Raw genomic sequence first — 25,870 nt, 5'->3', positions numbered from 1 at the left:
TTTTTATTGTTGATGTTGTTGTTTTAACTTATGTAACTGGATGGTAGAGATTGAAATTGCCTCAATATTGATTAGAAAAGAATACAGACTCTTAACCAGGCTGAACTGGAAATTTCTTGAGAGGAAATCTTTTGAAATCTTGAAAGCATCCTACCTTAGCCAAAACAGAAAGAAAAGAAAAGAAAAAAAACCCACTATCTTTCTGTTGTTTAGAGTCATGGAGTGCAGGCATGAATGGAAATGAAAAGGGTGAAAAAAATTAACAGCCTGTTTTAAAATTCTGTTAAGTTTTATTCAAGGTATAATATGGCAACTTACATGTTCCATTTGTTCTATACTTAATATAATAATGATTTAATTATAAAGGACCCCACTAATTCTAATGTTATTTTTAAAGTGTTCCACACATACCCTATTTTATCTAGATATTTTTGATGGAAAGGAGATTATAACATAAAAAGATACATTTTGTATATTAAAAAGTTTAGGTATTTACTTTTTTGTACTAAATGATATTTTAGCCAACCTTTTATTATATTCCCAGTTGCCAATTTATAGTGTTACCAGTTGAATTCTTATTCAATAATTCACACTTAATTTCCTTCTTCTATGTTTCGGGTGAATGTATTTTAGAATATAGGCGCTTCAGGCTGACTTTAAATTAGTATGATGTGCAGACTTTTTAGCTAAAAAAAGAAATCCCATCTGGACAGAAAATGGTAGAGTGAAGTACTAGTAGCCAAGAAATACAATTTTTAAAAATAAAATTAAGTTTGTTCTCTCTGTAGGGATTCATATAAAATCGAAATGGTGCAGACTGACTCTGACAGCTTCTAAAGACTCATAAATGGATGGTTTGGTATTTAAAAATCTATTCCAAAGCTAAGCTGCCTCAGCCTGCTCAAGATCAGTATTAAAATGCACCTCACCCGGCAGTAGCTATCTACATTGTATTTTAAGCATTACATTGTTGAGCCTTACTGTAAAATGGAAATTAAATTCCCTACATTTCTTTTGTAGAGAAGCATATTAATGCATCTTGTAATTTCAGAGAAATGAAACGATTCCATTTTCTGGTGAGTGTAGAGACAAACTCTTTGACAGACTATAAACCACTTTTCTAATCACATTTTTTAAAAAGACAAAGGGCAAGTATATTATATACTTAAAATTCCAAGGCTTAAAGTAAACTACAATTGGTGCATGATCTAAATTAGGGAACTGTTAAACTCTTATAATGCTAAGACAAAAGCACATGGTTGCAGAATTGTGTAATGAGTAATGGTGCTGTTGACCCGCCTTGAAAAAAAAATAAAGAACTGACATCCCTGCTAGTATCTCAGGAGAGAAATGGGGTGTCCATAGCCAGATGTCAGAGGCTAATGAGCTAGCCTATGCAACTTCTTTTAAACATCTCTAGAGATTAACACTTGGAGCACAAGGAGCAGGAGAGTAGTGGGAAAACCAAATTCTGGAACAAAATCCAGCAGAAATCGACATAGTGAAAATTTCTGTGACAGTATCATTTTTTATCAACCTTTTCAGTCACATAACCTGGAATAGTGTGGGACACGTGAGCAATATATAAAGTGTTAAGATAATGCCAGTGGGATTTCTTTTGTTTTTTACTTTCTTCTCCATGTATTAATGCACACTGATTGGCATAGCTTGTAAATGTGTAGAAGCATCAATTTTAAGCAAGTGAATGTATAAAAGAATTTATACCTTTCACTGTTTCTTTGTCTTTACAAATATAAACACACAAATGTTAACAGCTTCCTGTTTTCTTCTACTAAATTCTATTTATATACTTTCCATAGTAGTGTAACAAATAATTGGTGAGTAGCATTTTTAAAGTACATAGCTGCCAATGTCATGAGCTAAAAGGTTGCTTTTACTTTATTAACATCACAGTCCCATTTTTTTCCAAGTCAAGGTCACTAGTAAGGCTCATCCAAATGAAGGTTTAAGTAGTCCGACTGCCTCTAACAGTGTGTATAGTAGCATTTACATCTACAAGTTCAGAAGCCAGTTTTGTTCACTACAACGTGGTTACTTAAAAAAGTTATGAGTGATTCATGCATTTCCCATTTGCTTCAAGGTTGGGCACAATGCTTGTGTAGATTTTTCTCTCAGAATCCTAGTTAACCATCAGTGTAAATGGAAACTGAACTTAAGATAATACAGGTGACAGAGCCTGAGCTTTTATAAAGGAATTCAACTCTACTGGAAACCACAGTCAATCCATTTCAAACTCTAAGCAACCATGAAAGGGAGCAGCCTGCAAATGAGATTTGAATATTTTTTGGCTATGTGCTGTGGACTAAAACCTGAGTAGAATAATTTCACATGGGTGACTAAGCTAATGGTGTTCTTGCAATTAGTTTAGTGAGGGTATCATAGCTGTAGGTTAGGTTTTTTTTAAATAATAATAATGTAAAAGACTAGAAAACATGTAATTTCCCCTTTAGTATAGTGTCACTCTAGCCTTCTTTCATGCAATATTCTCTATGCTACATGTTTTTTATTTGACAAATTTAAATAAAATTAGGATCATTCCTGATGGCAACATCAATCCCCAAAATTTCTTGGGTGGTATGTATGAGAACAAAAGCATCCGTACTTGTCTCCATTTAACTTACTAGGAATGGGTCTAAGGACGTCGGGGATGAGAATCTCCACCAGAGCCTGGTACATCCCATGGTCACAGTTACACATCCATTTCAGGATAGACTCATGTTTGCACAGAGTTATCAGCTTTGCTTTCGGAAGTCGACTTTCTATTTCACTCAGATTGCTGGTGTGAATAAATGTCGCAAATGAATAGATGGCAAATGAGGATAAAACAGAAAATGGACTTTAAAAAATAGTTTATCAAATATTACTGAGGTTAGAACTATAGCATCACTGCACTGGGGTCATATGGCTGGATACAAATGTATGTATACATACAAACACACCCCCAGAGCGACCTGCACACATTAATATTTTCTTATGGTCTGAAAGGCAGACAGGGTGCTAATGTACTAGCATGACATTTATCTAATAGTTCCCCAAGTTAATAAAGTGGGAGCTATACACACACTAACCTCAGCAGAGCAGTCTGTGGTTTATCCCTAGGCTGTTCAAAGCATCAGTCTACTCATTGTTATCAAGTGAAGTTCACAACTGGTATACATATCTCTAATTTATTAGCAGTGACATCTACTTCAGCATGAAAATAAATCAGAAAACCATATTGATTCTGACCTTGATTCAGTAATAGTAGTGCCGTCAGTTGGAGTAGAGGGAGAATAGCGCCAGAATGTTTGCCACAATTTTTCTATCAGGCTAAACTGAAGATTCACAACAACGTCCAATATTGCCTAAAAACAAAATGACCAAACCATAATACTTGCTTTACTTCCCCTTGTTTGTTCTTTTACCATCAGATGCTCCCGCTAAGGCAGCTACAATTCCTACATGGTATGAACCATCCCGTATGTATTTAACTCCTTCCATGACTGATATCTTGTTTCTAGGGACTCCCACTAACCACATGTACCTACTGAACCTTGAAATCAGGCCACTGCAAAAACAATAACTAAGGACAGTAGGCACCAAAGGCAGACTGCAGACTCAAGACTTTGTCAGATTCAAAGAACAGTATAGTATCTAAAATCACTAGCTCTCATATCAATTACATATTGAAATGACCATATATTGCACTTCAAAGATATAGTAAAACAATATAAAATCAAATAATTTAGTAATCATTTATATTTTGAAATACTAACACCACCATATTCCAATGACTCTAACAAAAGAACAAAAATAGGTAGTAATGATTTGGCTGTAGAGTGTGTTCTTGTTGAAATGAAAAGATTGGGTTTTTTTAATTTTAATTTAATTTTATTTTTAATTACACTTTATTTACTTTGTATCCCCCCTCTAGTTCCCTCCCTCCTCCCTTCCCAATCCTCCCTCCCTTCCTCTTCTCCACACATGCCCCTCCCCAAGTCCACTGGTAGGGGAGGGTTTCTTTTTCTTCCTTCTGATCCTAGTCTGTTAGGTCTCATCATCAGGAGTGGCTGCATTGTCTTCCTCTGTGGCCTGGTAAGGCTGCTCCCCCCTCAGGGGGAGGTGATCATAAACTAGAACCCCTGCACAGATGTAGCCCATGGCAGTTCAGTGTCCAAGTGGGTTCCATAGTAATGGGAACAGGGACTGTTTCTGACAAAAGATTGGGTTTTAAAGACTCCAAAAGAAAAGTCCAAACATTAGCTACTCATGTTTATATTGTTTCCATGTTGAAATAACACACTGTATTTCAGAATGTTTGGTGGTTTGTATGATGACCCCATAGTCTCGGACATTTGGCTACTTGTCCTCAATGGACAGCACTGTTTGGGGAAGCTTAGGAGGTGTGGCCTTGTTGGAGGACAACAAGGTGGGCCTTGAGAATTTTAAGACTTGTGCCATTTTGAGTTCTCTATCTGTATTCTGTGCTTGTGATTCAAGATTTGAGTTTCAGCTTCTTGCCCCTGCTGCCCTGCCTCCACTAGGTGTCATATCTCCCTGCCATGACAGTCTATTGTCCCTTGGGGTCCCAAATAAACTCTTTCTTCTATAACTTTTCCTGGTCATGATATTCTATCGCAGCAAAAGAAAAAAGAAAACATGTACTACTTATGTGATCAACTGAACTCTGTATACTTTAGATACATAAAAATTAATAAAAGTTGATAATAAAAAATGATACAATAGCTGATAAATAGTTTATATATTATATTTCCTTGATGAAATATAACATTTCAAAGATTTGGGAGAAAATAAAAATTAATAATGTTCTTATTTTTATATTCTATTTTAAATGACAAGGCATAACATTAAAAATGTATTAAATTTGAAAGTAATTAATATTTATATCACCTCCATGTTAGGTTACATTGTTTTCAACTCTGTGTTAAATAAGATGTTATTAAAATCCAATCCAATCTAATGTAATCAGGACATTCTCACACGGACATGCCCACAGGCCAGCCTGATCTAAATAATCCCTCTTTGAGACTCTCTTCCAGGGTAAATATAGAGAACTCGACAAATGAAACTGTCACACCACTCAGCTTACTCCAGACCAGGAAGGACAAAGCACTCCAACACCTGTGTTCTCGGGTGGGTGACTGTGGGGCATCCAACACCTGTGTTCTCGGGTGGATGACAACTGGACATCCGAGAAGGCAGACATTAAGAGTGATTAGTTGCCCAGGTGTGGAAGATGGGGATAAGGTTTGCACTAACTCTTTTCAAGGCTGCTGATCAAGGGTCCTAGCCAGGCAGAAGTAACATATGAACTGGAGTCAAGAATCCTCTAGGTAGCAATATCCTCCTGAAATTAAAAGGGATACCCATAAGAGCCATATTTGGCCATATAATAACCTGCATTCTCCACCACAGCATACAATCTTACTTCTGTACACTCCTTTTATAGATCAGCTTTACAGTACTTTTTTCTAACTGTGGGGTTCTTGCCTTGAGTTTTACTTTAAGTTTAGTTTCTAGAATCAATTTTCAGGTGTTTTCTTTTTTCTTTGTTGATGATGTCAGTAACTGTCACCTACTCTACTGACTTTTGATGAGCATACTTAATTTCAGTCTGCCAGTGCAAACTATTTATATAGAACTTTCAGAGAGCAGCAAACAGGAAGCCAAAGGAAAATTTTTCTGTCATTATGCTGAATGTAAAAGGATGAAGTGCAGAGGCAGTACAAGTCAGCAGAATGGGTATGATACCACCAATAACTGAAAACTAACAAGATCCCACCAGGATCTAAGAAAGTCCGCAGAAGGCAGAGAATATGGGGGCATCCTAGAGTTCATCTGAATTTTTAGGAAGAAGTAAGCTGCATCATCATAGTTCTAGGATGTGCCCCTTATATGGATCTGGCTTAAAGATTGTGACAACACCCTGAGGCTGATTCAGACATTAAGCATGTGAGTGGAGGAAATGTTCTGAGAACAAGCAGGGAATGCTGCAAGTTGTCAGAGAGTGAAAATGAAGCAACCTAATTATAAAAACTTTCAGTAAGACTAAATAACAGGAAAAGGAGGCTCTGAAAACAAGGTAAACACAGTTGTCCCTCATTTCATATGAAATCAAAACCTCCCCAGAAGGAAGTTCTTACATTTGCTCTCTGAACTGCAGCTTAGGCATATTTCATGAGGTGTCTCTAAAGTATTAGACAATTAATGCTTTAGATACCGCCAAGACTAAAACTAATGATTGTAAACATACCTTAATAAATACAGACAAGAATTCCAAACAGCAGAACAATCCTTCCTTAAAAATATAAACTGTGGAAAATATGGAGTAAAATAACGCAATTTCAGCGCATCATAAATCCCGTATTTTCAGATTAATATCAAATTAACTCTTTGAAAATGACAGCAACATCAGCCTCATGTAAAGCAGCTTTGTAAGTGACTAAAATACTATCATTTTTCATCCAATTTTCAATTATTGAGGCAAATAAAAATCAAAATAATCTATATTGTACCAACTTATGGCAAATGACTACAGGATTGAATCTGAGATACAGGCAGCTTTTTTTTTTCATCTGTAAAAATCAGAGTTTTTCTCTTCTAAACATACCACTCTGCTCCACGAGAGATGGTATGAGCACTGATTACTTACAAATGGGGTTTATTTTGTGGACTGTCATTTCCTACACAGATTAATTATATTACGAGTGTCCCATTTCTTCACATTGATTCATCACAATTGGAATTTTCATGAAAGTTTTATAATCTAAATACTATTTTAATCTTATTGGAGGCGTCTGTTGCTTAGAATGATCTCACTGTACACTCTTTAGCAATGTAAATAATTATACTCCAATTTACACTCTGAATAAATGAGTCACTCAAAAAAATCTGAATTATATTTGTATAAGCTAAGCTGCTTACGGACAGCTTTATCTGAATACAGACAACCAAGGAATTGTTTAAAGAATCTTCACATAATTTTCATTGAATACGATGTGTAAAAGGAATTTTTCTCCATGTACATAATGATGATCTAGAAATACTCCAATACTCAGGAAAATATCAAAGGAAGATAAATACTGGATATGATGCCAGAAGTGTTGGGAGATGAGTAAGGTATGTTGAAGAACACTCCATCATAGATGCTGATAAGGAGAGGACTCATTCTTGGTTGTCAGTAACCTAGCATCTCTGACAAGCACTCTGGTTCACTCAAGTACTCTTATTTCTGGAGCAAGGAAAAAAATCTATCCATGCTTTTAAACTGAAACTTCCTATTTCATCCTTTGCTGCCAGCTGTCAACAGTCAGGAGAACTTCTTCGGAAATTACAGGCTACTCTTCAATTTGCAATCAGATCACAAACACTCCTAGAATAAAGTTAGCTAAATTCTAAAACCACTAAAGAAAACTCTGTGCAATACATCAGCTCCTTTCTACCAGGTGAATTTGAGATGTATAAATGTATTGGAATGGAGAAGGCCTCCTTCCTAGACAATGTCAGCAATGCTAACATGAGAGGGAGAATAGGAGTAAGGGAATAAAACACCAAGAGAAGCCTTAAGCAACCAAGCCCTCAAACAATCTATACAGTCTTAACCTGAAACTTATTTCATCCTTTACTGTTAACACTCAGATGGAGCTTTCTAGAAATCACAGCGTAATCATTCATCTGCAGGCAGATCCCATACACTCCTGAGACAAAGCTACTTAAATTCTAAAATCGGTGTAAAGAGTCCCTAAAAAAAAAGACCTAAAGTACTTATTAAATATATGTTCACATTATTTTTCAATAGTATCATACATTTGTGATATTCAAAAGGGTCCACTGGAAAACTGACTCTCCTGAGCATGGCCTCCACTTTTGTTTGTTTTTTGTAAAGTTCTATATAGTTACTTTTCCATTGCTGTGATAAAACACCATGACCAACACAACTTACAGAAGAAAGTTTATTTGGGCGTATGGTTCACAAGAGTTAGAGCCCATGAAGGCATAGCAAAGCCAGAAGCAAGAAGGAAGGGGGTGCATCTTGAATTATAAGGACAAAACAGATAGAGCAGACTCAAAATGGTGGGAGCCTTTAAACTCCTGTGACCCATCTCCAGTGATAAACATTTTCCAAAAGACCACACCTCCTAAGCCTCCCATAACAGCACCACCAACTGGAGGCCAAATGCCCAACAGTATGAGGGACGTTTCACTCAAGCCACCACGTCCCACGTCCTGACCCTCATTATAGCATAGCCATATCATAAAGCAAAACACATCTAGAGCAACTTTTAGAGTCCTCATAGTTTTTCAGTTTAAAAGTTGCAGTCCAGAGTCTCTTCTAAGATTCAAGGCAATCTCTTAATTGTAACCACTCGTAAAATCAAAATTACATATCTCTAATATATAATGGCACAGAATATACATCACCATTCCAAAAGAAAGAAACAGGGTAATAACAAGAAAATACTGCATCAAAACATGACTGAAAAATATTACAGCAAACATCAAATTCTCTAATGCTACAACTGATGTCAAAGGGCATAGATGGCTCTCCCCTCTAGTTCTCCTTCCTCTCTTGGGCTGGTTCCACACCCCAATGTGCAGCTCTCCTTGGCAGGTGTCTCATCACTCTGCCATCTCCAACATTTTAGGGTCTCATTACAAGCCAGGGTTTACCTACACAGCTTCACATTCTGACCTTTCAGGGCCCCTTCCCTCTTAGAGCCTCCAGGCAGGGATTTCCTGCCACATGTTGCCTGGGCTCAGCAGCTCTGTGAAACCAGAGGGAGATTCCACAACTTCGTTATCCTTCTTGACTCCAGAGCCATCCCCACAAGGACAACACAGACAAGTTGGGCTGTCAGAGTCGGATGTACCCTGACACCCTTGATACATATTAGTAGCAGCTTTTGATTGCTGTTGCTTTCCAGGAGCCTAAGAAATATAAGAGGTCTTGCCCTAAGAGGACCTTCCCTTTCTTGGATTGCAGATCTGACCTATCCTTAATGGCCCTAATCTCCTTAACAACTGCAGTCTCTCTTACATACAAGCCTTGGCAATAACATTAAGCCTTTCAGTGTCCTTTTGATCTCTGTACATTTTGTATGTTTTTCTGCAGCACCTTTGTTCTTTTTCATTGTAGGCCTGCTTGTGAATGAGTAATAATAAATGAGACCGAGTTGATAGTATGCTATCTAGAAATCTCTTCTGCTAATAATATGAGTTCAATACTTTCAAATTTAGCCTTAGGCAAGTTCTTGGGAGCATGGGCAAAAACCATCCAATTCTTTGCCACCAAACCAAAGGAACAGTCTATAATCCAGTCAAATATTGTTCTACTCTGAAGCCTCTTCAGCTGTGCTTTGACAGTCCACATAGCTCTCAGCACTATTGTCTTTGAAGCTCTTACTAGACTGACCCTATTAAGCCCCATTTAAAACTTTCAACCCCTTTTCTAGTCCAAAATTCCAAAGTCTTCTACATTCCTCCAGAAACTAAGATAGTTAGGTTCTTCACAGCTAACATACTCTCTAAGACTGATTTCTGTATTAGTTATCTTTCTATTGTGATTGAACACCATAACCAAGGCAATTTATAGATGGAAGAGGTTATTTGGGACTGTGGTCCAGATGATTAGAGTCCATGAAAGCAGTCCAAAGATGTGGAAGCAGGAGTAGAAAGTAGAGGGTTCACCACAGGCACAAAGCAGAAGAAGTAACCTTGAAATGGCCAAGTGTTTAAACTCTCCAAGCCCACACCTCCAGTAACACTGTAATAAGGCCACACACCCCTAGGCCTCCCTAAGCAGCACCACTGGGGCCAAGTGTTTAAACACCTAAAAGTAAGGGGTGATTCAAACCATCATAGACATCATTAACATTTTCTTACTTTTCCTTGTAGAAAGACGTTAAGGTCTTTTTCACTCAAACAACATGTTACATGAGTTTTCTAGTTTTCTTTTTGGCTTTAACATTAAACATCTTGGAGCTCATTTCATTTGAGTTCATTTAGGGTTTTCAGTCCTAAGAGCATATAGTAGTCCAAACTATAGATTATAGCAGACTTAATTGCTCTTATAATTAGATATTGAAGCTATTAGCAACCTCTTGGATCAAAAAAAATGTAATAAATTCCCTTGCATATTTGATGTGTAGGGAAGAGACCCAGAAGTAGAATTGCTCTATCAAAACACATAAAGCTCAGTTTAAGAAGTGGAGAATAAATTGTATTCTTACTCTCACTCATCCTTCACTTTGCACTCTCAGACAAGAAAGAAGGATTTTTATTAAGTATTCAAAGAAATGCTCAAAATAACTAGTACTAACTTCTCTGTTCTCTAGGGGAAAAATTTGATTATTTTGTTTTAACAAGTTATGTGGCAAAACTTAGTGTGTGCTCAAACTATGCTTAAGTGTCTTACCTCACAGTGCTCTCGATAAAGACTCTGCAGTGATTTGATATCCTCAAAGGTAGTACCATCTGGCAGAGAAGAGATTTCAACTTCTCCAAACTCTGGAAGTGCTCGAGATGCATCTGTTACCATGACAACACAACAGAAAAAAGCTATTGTGGATGCTGTCAATTACAGATTAATGAGGGAAATTTTCAGAAGACTAAAAAGGAAAGAAAATTTAGAGATCAGAGGGCCAAAGATCATTGACTTTCAAATTAATATTTTCTAGCCAGACTTAGTAAGATTTTTAGCATATAACATAAGAATGAATGGAGTATACTTGTGAATTTTGTATGAACTAAGCTTTATTCTAATTAAAATGGGCATTGGATAGGTTCTTAGTGAAAAATAAACAACCTGAGCTTGCCAGTAGCAATTGTAGTTATTTTTATTATTACACTATTCAACCATATAAAAATAAACATACCCTTAAACTCATTATGTTCATAGCTTTTACATAATAAAGTTATAAAACTAATAGCCAAAAAGTACAAAAATAACCTTAACAACATTAACTTGGTAAATGATGCTATCCTGCTGTCACATCACCTCTCCCAACATGAGCACAGTGTCACCTGCCATCGCACAAGTCTTCTGAGAAGACCCTTCCGCCAACCTGCTCTTTTTGGTGGCTACCTGCCCCGTTACCCTTCTGTTTTCAAATCACTATGACAGTTCCTATTGCACAAGAACATCATTTAGCCCTCTATTGATGACACTATAGTTTACATAGCACACACTCTCTCACTTTTTCTCATAGCCCTGCACAATTCGTAATGCACTTTTGTGCGTTCCTTACCACAAATTCAACATTAAATAAAAAATAGTAATCACTTATAGATCGTAGAAAATCTAAACTGTTTTTAATATTTTTTGGAAAATTAAAACTAAACTACAGCTACCTAATAAAAAGTGATATTGTTTTAAAGCTCAGTGGTCAATTAAGACTGTATCTGAGCACTTTGATTTAGGAAAGGCTGCTGTAACAGTTTCAAGTTCAGGAGCTTTCTGACCTGGTCTATTCCAGATGTTTTCATTGGCAAGCGCACATGCACACAGACACGCATGCACACACCGTACACACACACAGACACATATGCACATGCACGCACACACAGCGAGACACACACACATGCGTACAGATATACAAACACGTACTCACATGTGTGCATACACATACACTCTGACAGCATCTCTTTATCCTGACCCACTGTTTGGAGACTGCACACCCTCATCTATGAAAGTGCTGTCCACTGAACTGTCACTTTTTCTCCTTTGGCTCCAGTGTAAGTATTCAAATGTTTAAGCTCTACTTCCAGACACTTTCAGGAACAACAAACGGGAATACTCTCTATAAAATTATAAAATCGGAAGCACCGTATTCAATTTAAAAGAATAAGTTATTTAAAATGTTTATAATTTTTCTAATCTAACAATATGGATATGCAACTTTGTACATGGGAAATGAGAATTCTTTTGGGCTGGACATTATTTCTGAAATAAACACAACAATGATTTTGATCACAAAAGCCAACACTAATATAAATGCTTGGAAACACTTTCAAAGCACTGAGATTTTTAAGACAGATGCATTCAAGATTCCACATAGCTTAATATTTCAATGGAGATGAACTAGAACTATCATTTAAATGTCATCGTTTCAGCACCAAATCACCTCCCCCTTTATATGGAGATAACACCTGAAGACATTCTACTTGGAGAAGAGACCACTATTGTTCTCTTCAAAATCCTAATAGCAACTAATATGCATTACACCTTAACATACCTAAAAACTGTTGATGATGTTGACTTTGGGCAATTACAGTTTGCTCAACAGATGTGCCTGTCTGTTGGCCACTTCCTGTGAAACCATCTGCAACCCCATCCACTTTCTGCATAGGCTTGTACCTAAAAATATTAGACGGGAAAAAACAAACAAACCAAATTATTCCTTGCTTCATTGTACTATCCAAACTTTTAAGGCGTTCGGTTTTTATCTAGTTCTGTTAATGTCTCAAGATAGTTGTCGAATGTTTCTTCTTGATACTCTCATGAAGTTATGTGCATACATTTTTTTCCAAATATTAAAAGAAAAAGGGGAGGGAGATCAGAAAGAAATTCATTTGTGGAAATCCAGAAATTGATGTAAGAATGAAAGAATTATGAGGCATTTCTTTGGACAATAGAGGCAAAGATTCTTGTGCCTATAGTTGTAGGACACATTGTGAAAGTAGCTTGTGGTGGCCATCAGCTCAAGGTAAAAAATATAAATACACTGGAATTTCATTATGAACCAAGATCAAAGAGTTTGCAAAGAAATATCAATGAAGGGTTTTTAGTTAATATACCTACAAATCCCATCAGACTGCTCTTCACATTTCCTAAAGCCTCTTATGCATCTCAACACATCCATCTCCCTGATTATTATCAACAGTTGCAAATACAAAGACCAGAAGTTTCGGTATGCAACAAAATAAGAATTCACCTATAAAGCTAGTTTGTCTAATTAGAGATAAAAGAACTTGGGGTAGGATTTAGCTCAGTGTTAGGGCACTTGACTAGCAAGCACAATGTTCAGGGTTCCCCTAAACACAGGGCAAAAATCATGCCCACAAAGAGCAATCAAAGGCAGAGTGGTGTGCTTTTAGGTCCTAGTTCTAAACTTTATGTATGTTCCTTGCTACTAAAATAGATAAAATGTGCCATAGGGGATAAAGACCACACTTCTTGGAGACCAAACATCACAAACATTGCCACATCACAACCCTGCCAGCACCACACCACCACACCATCCTTACCACCAGCACCAGCACCACCATCATCATTACCACAAGGCTCAGCACCATTGCCATCATCACGAGCATCAGTGTAGCCACCAGCACTGCCACCATTGCACCACCACAAGCATTACACCATTACAACATCGGCATCACCACCAGCAGTACCAGAATCACCACCAGCACCAACACCCGCACCACCATACCATCACAAGCACAACTCCTAGCAGCAGCCCAGCCCTATCTCCAAAAGCCTCTAAAAATCTCCCTTAAGCAAGCACAGACTACTCATGTAGTGAGCATAGTTTTTCTTTTGCCCAGAATGTACTTTTCATCATTTCACATATTAAAATCAATCAATCAAACAAACAAACAAACAAGAACAATAACAAAACACATGTCTGACTATAGCTCCTCTGCATATATGTTACAGTTGTGAAGCTCCATGTTCTTGTGTGATTCCTAACATTAGTTGCTGGGGCTGTCTCTGACTCTTTTGCCTGCCTTTGGGACTCTTTTCCTCCTACTGGGTTGCCTCATCCAGCTTTGATGTGAAAATAGGTGCCTGGTCTTATTGTGGCTTGTTGTTCCCTGTTTGGTTGAAGCCCCTTGAAGGCCGGCTCTTTGATGAGGAGAGATAAAAGGGCGTTGGGTTGACATGGAGAAGGGAGGGTTGAAGGGAGGAGAAACTGCAGTTGGGATGTGATATACAAAAGAATAAAAAGAAAGGAAAAAAAGGAGGGATCAATGAGTTTTTGCTAATAAAGGAGCCAGCTGAGCTTTGTTATTGGACTCAAAAAGAGACCCCTAGTAGCAGAGGCCATAGAGACTGAAGAGGACACCCTCTACCTAGTCTAGTCTCCTAGGAGAGGGATGGGAGCATCAATCCATCCACAAAAACTTCCACCCCAAATTTACCCTGCCTAAAAGATGTGAAGGGATTTATGGAATGCCAACCAATGGCTCACTCTCCCGGGAGTGCCAACCCGATACTGTGAACAACACTCTGCTAAACTTGGAGACAGGAGCCTGTCAGGGTTGTCCTCTGAGAGGCTCTACTCAGCAAAGTCTCAAAAGAGATGCCAAGACTCACAGCCAAACATTGCACAATGCATAGGGAGTCTTGTGGAAAAGTGGGAGGGAAGAGAAAAGGACCTGGAGGTGACAGGAACTCCACAAGAAGACCAATGAGGCCAACTAGCCAGGGCTTGGAGGGGCTTGCTGAGACTGAAGCATCAACCAAGGACCATGCAGGAATTGGACCTAGGCCTCCTACAAAGATGTAGCAGATGGGCAGCTGAGGCTTCACATGAGTCCTCTGCTAAGGGAAGTGGGCACTGCATTGGACACAGACTCACTTGCCAGCTTTTGATCACTTCCCCATGGCAGGACTATGTTGCCAGGCCACAGGGGGAAAGGACATGTTCAGTTTTGATGCAAGTTGATGAGCTGGGATGGATGGGAAAGGGAGCTCCCCTCTTCCTCAGAGGGAGGAAAAAGGAGAGTAGTACTGGGAAAGGAGGAAGGATGGGGCTACAGGAAAGATGTAAAAAAAAAAAAAAAAAAAAGCTTGGTTATTTTTGATGGTGATTACAAGAAAGTTCTGGAAGGATATGTCAATACTTATTATATCTTATGACACTAATTACTGCTGGAATTTTGTATGTTTGTATATTTGCATGTTTTTTCTTGTTTCTTATACCAAAAAAGTAGTAAAATACTATGCAAAAGGAGGATAATGAAAATAAAGGATTTTAATTTTTAAAAAATGCCAAAACCATAATTTTATTATCTAGGAATATCTTCAATCACATTACAGTGTTTGTCCTTTGATCCTTCCATTTCTGTCTTTAAAAAAAGAAACAGTGTTTTCAGCACCGAGATATTTAACCCTTACACTAATATCTTAATTCAACTGATATGTGGTCATTAGGAATGTCAATGCCCCTAACACATGAAAAGAACACACTTAAAAGATGTCACTATTTAGTCAAAAGATAGTAAATGACTGGACCATACTAGCACCATACTAGCAATGCTCAGATGCCCTGACAAAATGATTCAGTCAATGAAAAAGAAAGCCAGAGGACAGAGGACAAACCAGGTACAGTAAATATCATTCTTCATATAGTTTCAGCGATATTTCCCTCAAAAACACAATATTGGTTGCTGTTCTCCAATGACAGAAAATAACTCGGACCTGGTCTTTCATTTCATGGGAAAACCTGCAAATTATTTTTGCTGTGGCTGTGCTCGGAGTCAGGGAAGCACTGGCACTGCGATGCTTCAAGAGCGGCACTCTGATCCTGCTCCTGCCTGTGGCTCTAAAGGGCTTAGACTATTCTCAGCACGTGTGCTGTGTACCCGTGTAGCAGCAGTGTGATGGCCATTCTGGGCTGGCAGACTTGAGTGATATCATGAAGAAAGTTGTGTTTGTCTGCTCATTGATTCATTCAGGGTTTAATTCGATTTTAGCTGAACTATTTTTTTTCAGATTTTTTTGTCTTTTTAATTTTTTTAAAAATTTATTATAATTTATTCACTTTGTATCCAGCTGTGGCCTCCTCCCTCCTCCCCTTCCAATCCTGTCCTCCTTCCTCTTCTCCTCCCATGCCCCTTCCCCAGTCTACTGACAGGCCGAACATTTTTAGATACAAAAATTAGTATCAGTAATAACATAGCATATGTTATTGTCTAACCATGTTTGCTCAAGGTTAAGTACATTATCTTAGATGAAATAGTTAAATTGGAATTATTTAATCTGGCAATAGTACCTATAGATTGAAAATTATGAAGTTTTAATATTGGCTTATGCAGTGACTGTGATTTTGTCTAACTATTCTTAATCACGTTCTTTTTGTTCTACACAGCATTTGGTCTTACAGATATGAATATGAAGTGAAGTGAAATCTAACTTGAAAGGAAATGATAGCTATTACTCTTAGATTGCACATTTTCTAAGGATACATACTACACCATAGTCTATTTTCACAAAGGGCTCAGCAAATCTGCCACCTAAAAGCAAAATTATTTGCTCCCTTGGTGAGACATAGTTGGCCAGTATGATAGGCAGTGGAAGTCTGTAAAATAAATGGATATTGCCTCTTAAAATATACAATTAACACATGACTGTGTAATAATAATGATTTTTGGAAGCACTAATTAGAGGTATAGAATATTATGTGGGAGATTTATAACTTATGAAAACCAGCTTATAAAAGGAAAAGAGTTATACAAATACATTCTAAAAATACTTTAAGTCAATACTTAGAAAAAAAAAAAGAGGAAACCCAAAAAATAGTTAGAACTGGGAAAGGAGTATTTTCATGATGCTCAGAAGAGGAACAATAAACACTGGGTTGAAAGACAGGCGAAGATGTCTTTTATGTACCTGTCTTTGGTAGTGACAGAAACTGTACAAGTCACAAATTTTTGTGCCTTCAGTCTGAGGACAAATTCTGGGAGCGGTCTGAGCCATGATGAATGACGTCAGCAATGAATGGAGGATGGGTCATAGCCAAGAGGGTCAATGTAAGCATGGATGTGTGAAAGAGTTTCTCTGTTGTACTGACTTTTTCTTTCTGTGTTGTCTAAAGTAATAACCACACAGTGGCATATCCAATGTATTGCTGTCTAGCATTGGGTCAGTGCTTAGAGGAAATCCTCGAAGCCAGAAATTTTGGATTCAGGAAGTACAGATGTTCATTCTCTTGATTCGAAGGGAAGCACCACATCAATTATCTTAGTTGTCTGGGTTTCCCCAAAGCAGGAAGACAAAGACAGTCATACACAACAGTGGGTAAACAAATACTCAGGATTGCTGAGCCTTACTAGAAGAAATGGCTAAAGAGGACATATATTGGTCATTCTGAAGCTTTATCATCAATATGTAGGACATTCCCCACAAAAAAACTAGCCTTATTCAACATCTAGTAAATAGTCTGTGGGAATGGGGAACTTGTTTTTCTCTAACAAATATTTCCTAAGTAGCTTGCACAGGCCTAGTCTACAGGAACCTCTTATGCCAAAACAGACACAGTTCCATGTTGTTGAAATATATCTAATATTCGACAGCACACATTTCCTTCCAAAGCCATAAATTTTATTTTTTCCTATAATACACACTACTTTTAAATGAACAACCAAGATTACACTATAATTTATTGTAAGACATATTAGACATATTGTAGACATTAGTGTTACATGTGATATGACACTGTACAATCTAAATTTTAGCTAGGTGAAAGATAAAAATAATATTTATAAGTTTTAAATATTTTATTGATCTAACATAATAACTTTATATTATCTTAACACTGGTGAAATTTCAATTATCCTTTTATTATTTAAAGATGAATTTTTGATCTTTTGCCTCTTTTTACTCTTTATTAAATAGTGATCAGAATACTACATTGCAAAAGGTAGGGAAAATTGATTGAAAATATACCACCAACAGTGTATATCAAGTCCTGTTGCAATAACGAACTCTTTTGTATTGAGAATTGTACTCTCCATGTACCCCCCCCCATTTACTTTGCAAATCATTTCTAGGTTAAGTTTTCCAATAGGGTATGAGTGCTGGTGAGTTATGCATGTTCACAGGAGAGACCTGCTTTTTATTAAGGGAGGCAACAGCTCTTGTTTTCAAAATCAGTAAGAAGCAAATGAGCATTTTAACAGCTTGCAACTCCATAGGAAATCAGAGCTAACATTGTTAATAATTAAGAAATGAAAGACGCTCTGATGTCTTAATAGCTAAGTGTATGCTTGAAACCTGTCACTAACACAGAAAACTTGGAAAATTGTTAGGAATCTCCCCCCATGAGGTTAGCTGTAGCTGTTATTTAGGACTTGGACAGCTGTGCTCTACTGTAGAAGCAATATTCTGTCAATAATGTCACAAGCACAGACACTGAAGAAGTCCAGTGTAAGCAAAGAACATTACGTAGTCACCATTACTAGAGTTTTCATCAAGTCCTTTCAAGGCAACTGTAAAACGTCCAAGTGAAGGCAACATGACTATCCACGCAGTTAGTATTTGTATTTATAAGTCATGAAAGTACAAAATGACCAGCTAACAATAACAGCAAGAAGCTAGAATTTTCAACTGGTTTCTTGCATTTCTCTTTGAAAAAATTGTCCGAGGGCTTATAGATTGATATTGGAAATGAGCCACGTGGCATAGACATGAATGGATCAGAAGAAAATAGTGAATCTGTAGAGGTCCATTCTTTCAGAATAGTAAATGAGTCTTTGATGTCATACTAAATATTTAAATGTCTTATAACATCAACCTTGCTGACAAAAGATAGGATTTCATTTCTATCTTTGGCAACTCAGAATATTTGGCTACACACCAGTTTATATGTGCAATGATGCAAGAAAAATAAAACAAATTAAGTTCAAATGGGGTAGTTGTTCCAATGAGAATGAATGGTGTAGATCACTCATTCTAGGTGCTGAGGAGGTAATACTGACTTCAGTGGAACATGTGCTCATGACGTCATGAGCTGGTCAGTGACATATTAAGGATGACTACTTCAGCCATCAGTGTCAGGTTTCCACATTGATGGTCTAGGGTGAAGAGCACATGTAACAGAGCAACTGCTCACTAAAGACTTCTGTCACTGTTATCTGCCTCCGAGGGATGAGCCAGTCCTTCAAGCTTAGCTTTGTAATAATCCCAGAGAAATCCTGGTCCAGGAAAATATAATGGACTATTAACACTGGCCTAAAGCTGGCGACAACCAGCCTTGAAGTACAGAGAAACAAGCCGTGCTCACTGCACTCCCAGGATGCTTCTCCTCCAACATGGCAAAGGATTACGAGAGAGCTTTCTATAGGGCCTGCAATAGCAGGACACTGTGAAGAGGAATAACACTTCCATGTTTCCAGCTAGAAAAATTTCATTTTCCACTTTTACTATAGAGCTATCTCTGAAGATTGTCTCCAATTTAAGATGAAGAAACTGAGGTTGGGTTGGGGGTGACATCGTCCATCTGCAGATGTACCAAACAATCTTCGATCAGATCTTTATTCTCCACCTTAAGTATAGAGTTGCTGCACATGTCTTAAGCTCCTTACTCTGGCCTCTATCTCCTGCCTCCCTCTTGCATCTTCCTGTACTTCAGGAGATCCAGTATCCTCGTCACCTTGAGGCCCTGCTGAGGGTGCATAAACATGGCAGCTTACTATAACTGCTGTCTGCCCACTTCTACCCCAACTGTCCATGAGATCCCAGGATTGCTGCAGGATGCCTACAGTAGGCGGTGATACTGGGATGAGGATTTTTCTCCCCACATGCACTGAGCAGAGGAGGAGGAAGGGAGCCATGCTGCTGACATATTCTGGCATTCTCCCCTCGAGGAATAAAATGGGGCATTGAGGGATAGAGGAGTCTCTGCTTAGGTGGCTTGTAAGATAAATCTGGAGAGGCACAGTTGTCCCATTGAACAATCTTTGAGCAAAAACTACTGTAAATAACTAGGTTTTTTTTTCTTTTGTCAAATAAAGTTGTTTTGGTTTCATTTATTTTTTAAAAGAAAGGTCTAATGACAAGTGTCTTTAGGTGTCCTCCCTCAAATCTGAAGAAAAAGGAGTCTTGCTGTCTCCCTTCCACCAGATTGCTCTGGTCTTTTCTCCAGTATCATAAAGGCTCTTTCCTTCACATCCCCTTTCTAAGCAAGGGATCATGCAAACAGTTAATAGCCCCTTAATTAAACATACTCATTACACTGTGATTTTGCCCTGTATTTTATGTGCCTTTTTGAAAATGGTATCACTAGGTAGCTGATGGTGTGCTTGAGCATTGAGCAATAGTTTTTGTCTTAGTCTCCCATGCAAAAATGAGAGGGAAAGGAAAAGAGACATTGAGGGAGGGGAAGGAAAAGCGGGGAGCCACGAACCTCCACATTTGGCTGTAAGCATTTTCTTGTAATGGACAGGTTTTGCTGGTGTGACCTGTGTCTTTGAGAATAGAGTTCATACAAGAATGAAGGAGGCTGAGTTCTTGGTCAGGTTGTTACGTGATCAGTCACCAAGTGTATATAGACATAATTTTCTTGTCAACTGAGTTATCTTTTCTTCCTTCCTTGCTGTCATCTTCTGCTCTCTTTTACATGCTATATGCTTATTTTGTAAGCAACTGACAATTTCATTAAATTGTTGAGAAATGATGATTGTATTGTAGTATTTTTGAGAGTGGCTACTGGGATCAGAAATGGTCAGGCACACTGCTGAAAGGAAGTGGCTTCTCTGCTAAAATATACATGCTAACATTTCCTATGTATTTCTTAAAGATAAATGGCAACAAACATTTTTACATAGTTTATAGATCTAAAAATTATCACCCTTTTTGCTCCTACTTTAAGTGTTGTCTAAATTAGGGCATTTAATAAGTTAGCAATTAGGATGAGTACATTTCATTAGAATTTTCCTCATTTAAATGCAAACTTTATTTCCAACAAACGATATTTCACATAATACACATTTTCCTCCTTTTGATTACTCATAGTTGACACTACATTCACAACGAAGTTGTGACATTTTATTACTCTAACTCTGATCACTACAGTGATGACAATAAGGGCTGTTGGGGGTGCCTCAGTTCATTTTATCCCTTCACTGAATGTCCACAGACCATGGTATCAAATATGTCCCAAGGATACAGAAGACCCTGACTACTTAAAATTTTCTTTTGTTGGTAGCTACACCCCCAAATTGCCTTTGAATAAAGCAGGCTGTATTGTGCTCCTTTAGTTTAGGTAAATGGGTTGAAGTTGGATTCATGTTTCAAGTATGGGAAAATATGAATTATGTCATATCTGCTTTTCAACCAGAATCTCTTTTCATTTATCTCTTGATGCATGGCTATGTTCCATATGGAAGCTTCAAAGAGCATCTGATTTACACAGAAGTGGAAATATTCTCTACTACCCTATTATTTTTTTCAACCTACAAAAATTAAAATTGAATACCCAAACTTAAGTTATCAAAATTATCAACACACACACTTGACTTTTACTTATAAAAACATATAAAAATGTAATTTACACTGTGGAAGATATGTGACTATAGATTTAGTCAATAAATCATGGAGTATTTCATCTGAACATGCTGAAATATTAAATACCACTACCTGTTATAAAATATTTTAAACTTTTCTCATACCATTTGCAGTTTAACAAGAGAGTACATTTTCTTATATAAATTTTAATTACATTAGAATCATTGAATCTTGAAATTATTCAGATATTAAACAATTATCAGGGGTTAGGGGTGGTAGCACACACTTTTAACCTCAGCACTCAGGAGGCAGAGGCAGGTAGATTCTTTGAGTTTGAGGCTAGCCTAGTCTACAGAGTGAGCTACAGGATAGCCAGAACTACAGAGAGAAACCCTGACTCAAAGAAAAAATTCAGGTAAATAATAATTACTTTTCATGATTCAACAAATACTCTTAATTTGTCCCACACAGTCAGACTCAAAAAGAGAAACTGTATGCAGTGGATGTGCTCCCTCAGCAAGCTGAAGCCTCTGGTGTGTCCCAGTGCAGCGCCTGTGTATTAAACAAGAACGCTGCTATTATCCACCAGGTGCCATTTCAAAAGCAAAAGTCTAGCCAGGCGTGGGCGTACGCTTTTAATCCCAGCATGCAGCAGGCAGGGGCAGGCAGATTTTTGTGAGTTTGATGCCACCTTAGTCTGCATAAAAGTTCCAGGTCAGCTGACTCAGTTTCACACACACACACACACACACACACACACACACACACACACACACACCATTTATTGGTGTGTGCATGCATTTATATATGTGTGTAGATAGATGATTGATAGATCTAGATATACATATATAGTATCAGAGGAAAACAAAATCCAGTACTTCCAGTACTTTGGTATTCTAATAGTTTTTCTTTCATAAGAAAGAAGACTTTACAAGACACTGATAATGGCAGATTTTATCCAGGAAGTAATTTTATATCTCCAAAAACATGTTCACATTGTGTTGTTTTTTTTTAATAGCAATTATCAACACCTGAAGATATAGCAAAGATTTTTATGGCTCCTTAACTTTTACAGCTCTGGAGTCTATTTAATAAGAGATAATTAAAAAAAAAATAGAAACAAAGAAAGGAAAGAAAAGAAAAACAGAAACAGCTTTTGCCTACCTAACTCAGGCTTTTTATAAAGACCGTCTTTTTAAGATGTGCATTCCATGCAAGCTTATTAGATTTCCTCATAGGTAAGTCACAGAAAGATTTACTTGTCTTAGGTACAACTTACCAAGCTTTTGTTGGTAATTATGTTTGAATATGTTATTCCTAAATCAAGCTTTTCTTGATTTCACCATTATCTCACTGCATTGCTGCTAAGCTTGGGAGCAGAGATCACATCAGAAAGTAAATGCTATAAATTCTGTTCTTAATAAGTGAAAAGGTAATAAAAAAAATTCAAGATCATAATAGTTCATTATAACAAACTATTGCTACCATACAAGGTACTAATCTATGTTTTATTTTGTTATTTTTTGATCCTTTTAAATTTATTTCCCACCTACAGGTAAAAAAAAAAAATACCTGCCAATTAAAAACAAAACTGAGAATCTGTGAGTTAAAATTTTTTATATGATGGGCAGCCTTGAACTGCAGTTCCAGGCTAGGATACACTGGAAATTATGGCTGTGCTGAAACCATGTAATAAGAGTCCTTACCTCTAGTCTCTTCCCAATAAGTATGTCTTTCCTCAAATCAAAAAGTCATCTCTTTAGAAAAAAACAAAATTTCATTGTTTGCTTCAAAGCTCTAAATAGCTTTAAAGCTGTTTTCTACGCCCCAAAACCCAAACTTACTACCTTCAGGTAAAACTATATCTCTTATTGTGTGCCTCAAATTACTAAATCCACTGTATTTCTCTCTAAGCAATTTAAGTGTCTCTGCAACTCTCCTCCTGGAGTAACAAGCAAACCATGGGCCATTGCCAACATCATCCTCCACCTCCATGTGCTAATGCTGACTCTTCCCTTTGGTTTAGATAGTCCTTTCTGTTTCTCACTCTTAGTCCCTAGTTAAGTAGCACTTTTTCCATGAAGTTCCTAACCTGCCCCCTCCCAGAGATTGTTCCATTACTTTGTATTCTATAGTTCAATTAACACTGGATTTTGGCACAACACATTGCATTGCTTTATTCCCCTCATTCCTCCTATACCTTGTGTTTTCAAAGGTAAAGACTGCGCCTTGGCCTTGAATTGAGGACCCAGCACACAGCAGAACTTCAGTGTTTTCTGAGCAGAGGAAAGCCTATTATGGGATGTTGTCTTTCTATTACTTCGTACTCAGGCTGTATACTACACTAGTATAGATGAGAAAAGCTTGCCTATACAAATCACACCTCAGAATAATGAAGAACCCAGTGAAATCATTCCTTTTTCCTAGTACTTCTACCAATTCAGTTGGAAAGAACAGTTCTAACTACAGAGCAAAGGTAAGCTCTACTGGTAGAGAAGGCGAGTTGGTAAATTTTTAATTTACTATAAATTGTGGCAGTCATAAGCGACTAGAAGGCTCTGATTTAACAACAGTGTGATGGGCTATATATTCTACTCAAGTTATTCGAAAATCATAGCTGCTAATGCTTTGATTGCCAAAGATTATAAGCAGAGACCAGACAGGTGGTTCTTTTCAATTCCAATATATATAATTCTATCATCCATCCATCCTCCATGCATTCACCCATGCATGCATGCATCCATCCATGCATCCATCCATCCATCCATTTCATCCACCCACTGATGAAAGCAAGATCTCTTAAAGCTCTAATGCCCACAATTCTGTGTTTTTGAAGATTAGATCCCAATTAAATGTCAATAGTCCCAAAGATCCTACAAGAACTTAGACTTGGTCCAAAAGAACTAGCGGGGAGGGGGCAAAATGGCTCACAGGGTAAAGATGCATCCTGTGCATGTCTGACAACCTGCGCTGGATGGAACCCATGTTGGAAGAAAAGCAAATCCTAAAAATTATTCTCTGACCTCCACATACCCACCCTCACAAATATATCAGACAGGCATGCATAGGCATACACACACGCACACACACATATACTCCACATGCACACACACTCACACGCATGTACAATAAATAAAACTTAAAAAGTGATTTGAAGGATGTAAAAACGGCATGCCTCACAAACACTAAGATGAAGTTTCTCCAAGGGTACTATTTGCCTAGGTGAACTCCTTACTCTTTGTGTGTCATTTCCCATATGAACCATAGGTTGGGACATACAACTAACTTTAAAGGGGTCCAACAAGTAGAAGAATAAGTTGTTTTTTTAAAAAATTGGAAAAGGGATTGCTGAAATTCTAAATGATATTTAAACATTGTTTACAGTGAGAGCATGTCAATGGTAGCAGCGTTCCTGTGGATTTGTTTGTTCTAATTGTTCAGAAATAGGAAGTCCCATGGTGTTAATAAGTATGCAACTTTGACACCACAACAACTCGGGATATACCTTTGCTTCTGCTGCATGGGCTGCTGTCTCATCGCCATGTACTGCATATCTTCCTGTAGACGGTTAAGAGGAGAATCTGGCTTCACACGAATCCCATAATAATGGTACTTGGAGTTTCCTCTTCACAAAAGAAGAATAAATATGGAAACAAGAAAAGTCAGTAGAGCTAAAATTAGCCATAAACTTCACACAGAAAAACTGGGTTAAAACAGTATACTAGCATTTCACATTTATGATTTAACTTTTCTGGATGACTGTTATATTTCTTCAGTGATATTCCAAATACCAAAATATGATTCCAAAATGATCACCTCAAGACCTCAAGGGTAAATATTTCCTTTACGCTTTCACTTAAATATTCACCAGATAGCGCATTTGCCCTACTCATGTTAATTTATGATCCACTATACATTTCTAATTTAATTCAGAAGGAAATGGTTGGGCTAATCACAATTCATCCACAGAAAAATCAATGTACACTAGACAGCAATTTTCCATAAACATTGAGAAAAAAAGCATTTATTCCATAGTCTTGGATTAATTCCTCTTTTGTGTTTATTTTAAAAATGATATTGTTACATTATTTGATGATTCATTTTTTTTAATGTTTTGAAACCTAAAAAGGAAAAAGGCACTTAATGTATTTCTTTTAAAACATATATTATTAGTCCCTGTTTTTTGTATTGAGTGATATCTGTTGTTTGCTAATAAGAGATACCATAAAACATTGAGAGAGTTCCCAGTAAAAATGGTGAAACGCTCCTAGAATAAAAATTTTGGAACTTCTTGGAAAATGAAAAATATCATGCTTAATATTAGAAATAACAATTTTTATTCTGAATGGAACTTGTAAATTCTTGCAAAATAATATTTGAAATATGTAGATTCTTGCAGAGAGACTAGTTTTTCACAAGTCTATATGTAACAATATGTCAGTGAGTGCTCTTCCAATTTTTTTTCTTTCATTTATAAGAAGAAATGAAAGTAGTGTGTGGATTAAATATTTTTAATGAAAATAGATAACTTTACTTCCAAAACCAACAAACGTACAGTAGATGAGCCATGTGTTTGAAGAGACATTAAAGTAATCAAGTCCTTACACTTTGAAATAAAAA

The 25,870-nt window shown here is 37.2% G+C and overlaps 1 protein-coding gene across 5 annotated transcripts in view; it reads right to left on the bottom strand.

Annotated features, from left to right (window-relative positions):
• Rfx3 (regulatory factor X3) overlaps positions 1–25,870 on the bottom strand; it is a 274,748-nt gene that overhangs the window by 35,142 nt on the left and 213,736 nt on the right. For all 5 annotated transcript variants that reach the window (XM_055614027.1, XM_055614025.1, XM_055614028.1 and 2 more), the window contains 5 exons: positions 24,756–24,875; positions 12,255–12,376; positions 10,436–10,548; positions 3,250–3,365; positions 2,643–2,797 (listed from right to left, as the gene is read on the bottom strand). In XM_055614027.1, the coding sequence (XP_055470002.1) occupies positions 2,643–2,797; positions 3,250–3,365; positions 10,436–10,548; positions 12,255–12,376; positions 24,756–24,875 (626 nt within the window). The remainder of the gene's footprint in view (positions 1–2,642; positions 2,798–3,249; positions 3,366–10,435; positions 10,549–12,254; positions 12,377–24,755; positions 24,876–25,870) is intronic.

This window comes from Psammomys obesus, unplaced genomic scaffold (assembly GCF_907164565.1).
Source record: "Psammomys obesus unplaced genomic scaffold, mPsaObe1.curated_primary_1811, whole genome shotgun sequence".
NCBI classification, from domain to species: domain Eukaryota; kingdom Metazoa; phylum Chordata; class Mammalia; order Rodentia; family Muridae; genus Psammomys; species Psammomys obesus.
Note: the sequence above shows the minus strand (reverse complement) of the source record. Positions and strands in the feature narration are given on the sequence as shown.